Raw genomic sequence first — 8981 nt, 5'->3', positions numbered from 1 at the left:
CTCTCTACAGCTCAAACATGGCTTTCCAGCAATCCACAGAACTGAGATAGCACAGTACTGGGCTAGTCCTAACTGACAGATGGAAAGAGAGGTAAAGAGGCAGGCAGGTATTCAATCACACAGTTTTAATTATTTTTTTTTAATTGTTATACTGACCTTTAATGACAAGCGTCTGTAGAAGTGTCGTACTCTACTGTACATTAAAACAATCCTCATAAAAAGTGTTGGAAAACAGTAAGAATATGACCAATAAGGTAAAGCACAGGAATAGTTCTTTATCTTTAATAGTTATCATAGTTATTTTGCAGTGACATTTTAATATTAACATACTCTGAAAACAGGCATTGTATGCAATAACTTTATTAGGGTCAAATAGATATCACAATATAGATTCATCCACCGAGTAGCCATAAATTGGTTACAACAATCATAGAAGAGACTAAGCTGTTTTAAGCTAAGATGCTTTCAACATTACAGCTCATACAATAAGATTATATACTGATAACACTTTGATTTAGAAATGCAGATGATCAGTTTTGATTACTATATTGTGCTTCAGGTTTTTGTTTGCGTCAATGCATCCCATGTGCTGTAGTGAGGAGGGGCTGAATTTCCCAGGGAGAGATCCGAACGGGCTACAAGCCTGGCTCTGGCTCTTTGAGGATGAGTTCCTCCGAGCCTGGGTTATTTGGTCAATCCAGTTACATTCTCCAGTAGCACCAAGCTAGCGCTCAGAGCAGGAGCCTAACAGAGGGACACTTCATCTCGAAACAGCACAGATGGAAAGGTTTTCTTATTATAAGAGGGTATAAAGGAATGTTTATGCTTTGTAAGGTCACAACAACATGGTTGTGATATGCGGTTTTCATGTTCTGCGGTATTAAGCAGCAGGGCATTTTCCCATGGGTTTGTATACTGATATCTGCACCTCTGTTATCTTAGTTAAATAAATACCTTTGTAAACATATAACACAGTTACTTGGTCCTTATTCTCCACAGCTCACGTTAAAAGATTCACAAAACATCCATAGAAATAGTGGTTTACAGAATGAATACTTAGCTGAGTTAAATGGAATAAACATTGGTCAGGTACCATATATACTACTGAATGCCATTTCAAGGAAAAACATTTTAGTTACAAAGCATTCAGAACTTGGGTAAGCCATATATTCAACTCTGCAAAATATATAAAAGATGCATACTTCTTTTAAACATACATTTAACAAAATGTAGTGGCAGAAGTCGAGAAGTTCCGTTTACACGGTCCAGACATTTGGTAGTATGAAACTGCTTATCCATGCACTAAATTACGGATGACTCAGTTAACTGAAATGATAGTAAAATTGTCTGAAACAAAAAAGTTTAACAAAAAAGTGCTCCAAAGAGTCACAGACAGGCAGTTTTGAAAATTTAGGTGCAATGTTACATGCATGGATATACAGAGTACTCTGTAGAAATAATAGTAAAACACTTTTGATTTTCACCAAAATGCAGAAGGAAATTCAATTATATTATGCATATTAAATACTACAGACTTGAGGCTACAAAATGCTTCTACCGTCTTAACACATAGAAAACTACCATAAAGTTATCTCTACAGTACATACTACAACACTAACTCCAGGGCATCACCTGCCACAAGCATATCCCCTGGATCTGGCTAGCCAGGGGAAAAAAGGCCAACTCCAGCCCGCCGGCCACCTCCCACCTGCCTCAGGAGGTAGGCTTAGATCTTCAACTGACATTAAACACCGTGTTGTAGTCGTAATTTATGGAAAACCCTTAAAAATCTTGGCGCCACTGAAACTTGAGACCTGTGAAACTCTCTACACGTGGGGGATGCAGGAGCTCATGCTGCGTGAACCCTAGATCTGATTAGCGAAGGAGGTCGGCCCGCTCTGGCCGTAGCTCTGCGACTGGCCGTATTCACCCACCTGCCCGTAGGAGCCTGGCTGGTTGTAGCCACCATCCGGCCCGTAGCTGTCTTGGTTGTAGCCACCTTGGTTGTAGCCACTGGGCTGCTTCTCCATGGTGTCCGGAGGGTGCCGCTGGCCCGAGGAGTGCCAGCCCGTCTCCTTAAACACAAACCAAATGTTGCCTGCCCAGAGGATAAAGTTCAAGAAGCCAAAGACCTGGGTGGGGAGAAGAGGAGCTTGTCACTCGGCAGCCGCGGTCTCACAGCCCAGCCCAATGTTATGGCCCTTGCATGGTTCTGGGAGAAGTCAAAGCTGCTCCCAGCTCATCCTCCTCCCAAAACCTGCTGGAAAATTTTCTCAGCTTTGGAGCAAATGCCCAAATTCATGTCCCTTAGCTGTAGCTCACAAGGTGTCTGTCTTCCTTTTTGTTCCGAAAAAAGATTAAGCTTTTAGGCCAAAACATAGGGGTTTTTGTTTGAAAACGTAATCTAATTTAAAGAAACCATAGAAAGATAATATTGGTATAAACCAAAAAGTGAGATATTAATTTGTCAGCTAACTGGATGTTTTTTGTTGTTGTTTTTTTTTTCTTTTTACATTCTGAAGACCAATTTTATGTTGTATTCTTAAAGGAATTTAAGGCACAACCCCTTTTCCTCCTAAAGGAACACACAGCCCCTGTCGCAGCGAGCAAGTTAAAAGCAGACAGGCCAAGCAATGCGCTTGGACAGACACTTTGCATCCTCCCCATCCCAACCTTGCGCCCTCATCCTACTGTAGCTCCACGGCATGTAGCTGCCATGAGTCATGCTCTGCCTTTCCCCGCAGCAAGACTGTACTTCCAATTAAATCATTTCAGCTAACTGGTTTACACCAGCCGATTTATGCCAATGCACAGGTGAAAAGAGACGAAAACATGTGTTCAAGGTAAGGGTGAAAAGCAGTCATCAAAGTCACTTACAACCGAAGTGTTGAGGCTTGACATAACAGGGCTGCGAACAGGCAAGCATTTGTTGGACTGCTGTTTGCAGGCAGACATCAGTAACAGCACTTCGTCTGGGTCGGTCGCAATCTTTACATCTGACAGTCCTTTAGCCCAAGCAGATGAGCTCACTAGCCACAAGAACGAGAAGACCACTGTCACAATGAAATCCTAAAAGACAAATCAGTTAGAAGCATTATACTGGTGTGTCCAGTGGGGAGGAAAAAAATATTAAAAATCACCAGAAAACCAAAAGCTTGCAGTAGAGGAGAGAGAAAACAAGAGCTTGTAATTTTGTGGAATGTTGTGATGACTGTCATCACCCACAGCACTGATTTTCGAAACGCTTGATGTGCCTGATGGGGCAGAGCCCTTCGGCTGCCATCTGCATCTCCGACCTTGAGGCCAGATTCCCACAAATGTTTGGCCGGTACCCGGGATGCTGAGCTGCCTTGGAAATGTAGCTGTTCACAGCACCTGGCTGATGAATTGGGATCAATGAAAAACCAGAGATGCCTGGAAAAGAGCTGGGCCCTCCCGAGGGCTGGCTCTGGCCCCGGCTGCTCCTACAGACAGCTGGGGTGGGTTTCCAATAGGAAATGTTTCCATCTGCGGCAGCATCTCCGGGAGAACCTGAAACTGGCTGATCCTCAGCTACCAGATGAGGAGTTTTCTCACCAGCTACAGGTAAGGCCAAAAGTCCCTGCTGCACGAGCCATGCAGCTGCTAATTATCACGAGCAAACAAATAAACAGCAAGGCTTGCCAAGCACCAAGGCTCCCCTCTGTCCCGGTAAAGCATTTGCTCCCAACGCCTCTCCGTGTGGAAAGAGGGGAGAAGGGGTGGTGGTCCCTCCTGGATCCAGTGCCTCCGAGCAGCTCTGTTCTGAACCACTCTGCTCACTTTTCCCTCGAAAGACTCTCAGGAGCACACACAGGCATAAACTTCTCCTTGTCTTAGCCAGAACAAGTGGCCAAGTGACACTGTTGTTGTGTGGGTTTGGGGGGAAAGGAGGGAGGAGGTGTGATTTTTCAAGCTTTCTTGTGTCTTGCTAAAACAGAAGAGCCTTTCTGCTGTCATATTTCATCCCATCTGTCAGCCCACAACAGATGGCAGAGGTGCCAAAGTCTAACATACCACTAACTGCATCGCTGCGTCTTGATATCCCACCTCCCATGGGGGCTGCTTCCCCTTCCTCCTTACCCAGTGAAGGTGGACATGGGAGGAAGAGAAAACATTCATTACGAATACAGCACTTCAGGTTGCTATCCAAAGAAATAAGTGATCCCTAAGAAACATCATTCTCCTCTTCTACAAGCATGCTTGACATTTGGGGAAGGAGCTCCCCATGGCACCGCAGGGACGGAGGACACGAGCCTCCGGCACGATGGAAGAGGCACCAGTCAATAAACCAGCCGCACAAGCCAGCCATGAACAAAGGATTTCTCCACTCACGCAGATGGGATTAAATTAACTGTGCTTGGATGCTTTCCCAAAGAATACATCCTTCTCTTTTAACAGTGCCACAATTTGTTTTCTGCAGGTCTGTGTCTGCCACAGAGCTTTGAGTTCCTCTGACCTCCCTTCATGCTGCCCAAATGGGATCTCTTGAAGAGTGTGAAGCTCTTAAACTATCTTAAAACCCAAAGAGACTCTGTGTAGGCAGAGGCATATAGCCCAGAGTAATTTTTCTTCTCAGGGAGATTTCCAGCGAAAGAAATTATTGTATCTTATATGTCCTAGCAGTAACTGCATGAGAAACTGACTCCTAGAGGCAATTCAATTGCAAACATTTCCTAAAAACTGCAGTTGGTAGAAAAACCAGACATTCACTGAGCTGTGGATTATGATGGGATATGCTCTTTATTTGCTATGAAGCTTGACACGTTATCTACCTGGATGCCAAGACCCCATATAGGCGCTGATTGACACAATAGACAGGGACACACCAGAGTTTAGGCGAATATATTTTTTAAAATGACAAGCCATTCTCTCTCAATGCCACCGTGCTTCTAGACTTTGCAATCTAAATCACGCCATCAGTTCATTGGCAGCAACAAAATAAATGCATAACAGCAGGGAGAAATCTGCAGCAGAGACAAATGTACCAAAACTAACACAATGTAGGAGCTTAAACTTGCTAAAAAGAGGGAAGTTTTAAAGTGAGCAAAGTTCTTTGAGCAGGTGGCAGCAGCTCGGACCTGCTGTGGAGCCCCTCGTAGACCCTGACCCCGTTCCGGTGAGGCAGTTGTACAACTCATGGCACAAGTGACTGTGATGTGCAGGAATCCATCACCCCAACTAATGGCTGGCTATAACGTGCTGGTAGGAACACCCAGCGGCACTGTGCAGTTGAGGGGCTGGTCCTAAAGAGATGAAGTATTTAGTGTTATTTCTCAGGTCTTGCCTTCTCCATCTCACCCCATCTTCCAGCCTTCTGCTGACCTCCTCCGCTCCCCTGCACCAGGGTGTCCACACGCACCTAACCCTGCCCTCTCTGCCACCAATTCCCCTATGAGAGCAGATCGGAGCCCTGGGGAAAGGCTTTGTACTCCTGGTGGATGGGATCAGCCCTCTTACACAGGAACTTCCAAAACCAGTTAAAGTCTGGCCAGGTGCAAGAAACACACCGTGCCAAGAGGCAAAGATCCTGCAGTGGCACTCGGAGAAGGAACCACGCAGCCCATCCACCAGCTGGCCAACATCTTGTCAAGAAGTTTGGTCAGAAAGGCAAATGAAACACCAGGAGTTTTCAGCAGGTGCTCTCACCAAGGCTACATGGTGAGGCTTGGGCTCTTGGAGAATTTGTTCCATCTCCTCCGTGCTGTGCAAGGAGCAAAATATATGACTAGAGCAAACTCCCATCTTCCTATTTATTCTGAATCTTCGCTAACCTTCAGCTTTGGCTGGAACTCGAACCTCACTTGTTTTCAAGTGGGTTTGGATTTCTGGCTGAACATTTTCACAGCTCTGGGTGGAACGCAGCTACAAGATAATGACATGCTAAAAAGTGAATTTCAAGCTAAGCTGTTCTGTGGCTTAATGTCTATCTGGAGAATTTCTCCTTGGTAATTAAAGCCAGAGCGTCTGCATACTAAAACAAATCTTGCATTTGAATGTTTAATATCCCCATAGCATGGGTGATTCTTTTTTTCCTTTGGAACAAAGTAATTTTTGTAGTTGCTCTCTTGAAATGGTGTCTACAGATCTCTTCTGTGCGCCTTGTTGTACAGTTATGCTATGCTCCTAATACTGCAAAGTTTCTTTCTCGGATCTCAGCTGAGATACTTTGGTCTGCCTTCAGGTGCCTTTGGGAAGGAGGCAAAATAGGAATGTGTAGGAGAAAGCAGAAAACAGTATTTAAAATATGCTGAATATCCAAGCAGGGAGTTTTTAGAGCCTGAAGTATGTGTAACAAACAAAAAAAATAATCTTGCTGCCTTTTTCAAGTTGAAACTTGCTATTACTGAGTTTGCCAAAAATGCCTACTTGGAACAGTTTTGTATATTATACATTTTAGAACAGAACTGTGAATGCCTTTTCTTTTCATGGCAACTAAAACATTTCTCCTTGCTATCAAGCTACTGGCTTTTGCAAAATGCCCATCTCTGGAGGGGACAATCACTTTGAGTTGCTTAAACCTCCCGAGCACAGTTTCAGATCAGTCAGCATCGAGCGCGATCTCACCCAGCCAAAAGCATCTGCAGAAGCTGCTCGTTGGCTTGGAAAGGGGACGTGTTTCCTTTGCTCGTGGCTCCAGCAACCCCCAGGGCACGGTAACACGTGTCCCCGAGCGCACTCTGCCCTGCTCTCTCTCCTGGCCAACGTGGTCCAAGTTTGGCATGATGGCCCTGGGCTGCTATGCTTGAAAACGTGCAAAACCTCAGCTCTGGCCAGGCTGGAGGGTGCCCAGCATCCCTGCTGCGCTGGCGCTCCCTCCTCCCTCACTGAACCACAGCTGCGGGCCCCGTAACTGGCTTCCACTCAGGGCTTTCAGTGCCTCTCTGCAAGCGCTTCCATCTGCTAACACTCCTGCTACAGAACCTTTGCATCTGACAAAACCCTCTCAATACTTTTACAGCAGACGAGGGAGCAACTCCTCACACACCAGAGCCTACAAACCCTCCCACCAGAGCCCACCCAGCCCAGCAGCATTGCCTACAGGCTTCATGGGCAGCCAGGCAGGAGCAGAGGCAGATTTCTTTACCCCAGCAGGGACAAACCATTCAGAGGATTTGCTTTCACAGTAACAAACAACTTAAAAATTCAAGAACCACCCCAGTGAGAACCATAGCCCCAGACCAGGTAAGTCCAACAGCAGGTTTCTGCAGGCAGCAAACACCTTCTTCCTACAGTGGCGTTTTAGCTCTTTTTTGGTTTGAACAATGTCCCACCCCAGATTTTCTGCTGAATGAAGTTTTGAAAGAATTACGTGCTTCTTGCAATGGTGTATGGCCTTGCAAGCTTGCTTCTGCCAGGGATGTGCAGAGCCCTTCGGGAGGCACCAGCGTGTACAGCAAGGTCACCATGTCTTGTGTTTCAGAAAAGGAGATGACAACAGTGGGCTGAAACAGCTCTTTGAAATGCAAAGAATTATTCAGGTTATTCATAATTTCATTTTTAAACTGCAAGAGTTCAGTCTTTGTTTTTACAGATGGCTCTCTATTCTTTTCCTATGCATTTTCTAGAAAGCTGGAAAAAGGGGAGGAAATAAAACGTATTTAATCAAAGACATCTCCAAAGAGCAGACTAGGAGTGTGCTTAACTCGCTTGGTCTGCAACATGTGTCGAGAACCAAACTGCTTAATGTGATTATTCACATAACTCCAGATGGAAAGGAAAGATTTCATCTTCTTACAGGTAAGCATCTTTATGCACCGTAAGAATGAGATTATCTACTAATCACTATAAAAATGAAATATTTCTTTTCACGGCTATGTCAGCCACTTTTCTTGGCTAAATATTTTTATGTTTTTGTATTAGTAGATCAGAATACTAATAAGATCATTTACATTTATACATGAATATATTTGTTTTTCCATGACCAATCTATAACTTCCCCAAGACAAACCTGAAGGCACACAGAGACAGAGTTGTCAGCGTGGGTTTTAAATGGAGTACATACGGGGTATTAAGACGTCTGAGTGATACGTACAGATACATATTGACTCTGACTATTCTTTCCTTTATTTTCCCAGAGATATATGGAAGCATCTACCCCTGATCCCCTAAAACTTCAGCACAGGACTAACTGTTGGGTCGGGTACTCTCTGCTCGCAAGCAGCTGCAAACGTATAGATCTGAAGCAGGGCATCGAGACAGAGGTGCTAGGGGCAGCAGTCCCAGGGTGCAGCTCATCTCTGCTCTCATGACAAACCAGCAATGCCTCCCCAGGGTACATAGTGGTACACCAGTGGAAACCAGTTTAGGTTGGTCTGGGAGATGCAGACATACTGAAAACTGGTGAGATTTTGTACATAGCATTCATTAAAATCTAAGTCACCATCTCCAATTAATTTTCTTTAAAATGTTTTTGGCTCTGGAGCACTAATCAGTCATTTGAGACACTGGCTTGCACTTGTCACCGCTGAGGTGAGCCCCCAGCTCCTCCCTGTACGTGTGCATCGGCGGGAGTTTGCAATGAAATTAAACGCACAGCTGCAGTTTGCAGAGCTCAGAAACACATTGCACATATCTATTAAGTATTTAATATCTGGCAAACTGCTCCTTGTGGCTTTAGGAACTGGGAATCCAAGGTCCTCTCTTAGGTTCATCTATCTATTACGACCCCCCCGCCCCCTGAATGGTCTCTGCATGGAGCTAGCGAGGCAAGCGGAGGGTGCACACAGCAAGGGCTCACTGGGAAGGGGTGACCCTGCCTCCATCACAGATGTGTGACACAACCAGGGCCCCTGTGTTACCAAAAGGAAGATTTTCATCCCCCACACCTGACAGGCGATGTTAGCAACAGACATGGCTCACTGCACAGCGAATGAAACAAGGTGCCATCCAAACGGCCACGGAAGGAATAACGGCTTCACCGACTGGAAATCCTTCCTTGCCGTGATGTCTCACTTCAGGCT

At 45.3% G+C, this 8981-nt stretch overlaps 1 protein-coding gene across 2 annotated transcripts in view; it reads right to left on the bottom strand.

Moving 5' to 3' along the window:
* Positions 1-344: 344 nt before the first annotated feature.
* Positions 345-8981, bottom strand: part of SYNPR (synaptoporin) — a 109904-nt gene continuing 101267 nt past the window's right edge. For both annotated transcript variants that reach the window (XM_055709831.1, XM_005432554.4), the window contains 2 exons: positions 2878-3069; positions 345-2132 (listed from right to left, as the gene is read on the bottom strand). In XM_055709831.1, coding sequence (XP_055565806.1) covers positions 1866-2132; positions 2878-3069 — 459 coding nt within the window. In that variant the 3' untranslated portion in view covers positions 345-1865. The remainder of the gene's footprint in view (positions 2133-2877; positions 3070-8981) is intronic.

The sequence above is a fragment of the Falco cherrug genome, chromosome 4 (assembly GCF_023634085.1).
Source record: "Falco cherrug isolate bFalChe1 chromosome 4, bFalChe1.pri, whole genome shotgun sequence".
Classification (NCBI taxonomy): domain Eukaryota; kingdom Metazoa; phylum Chordata; class Aves; order Falconiformes; family Falconidae; genus Falco; species Falco cherrug.
This window is presented reverse-complemented; position numbering and strand designations above follow the sequence as displayed.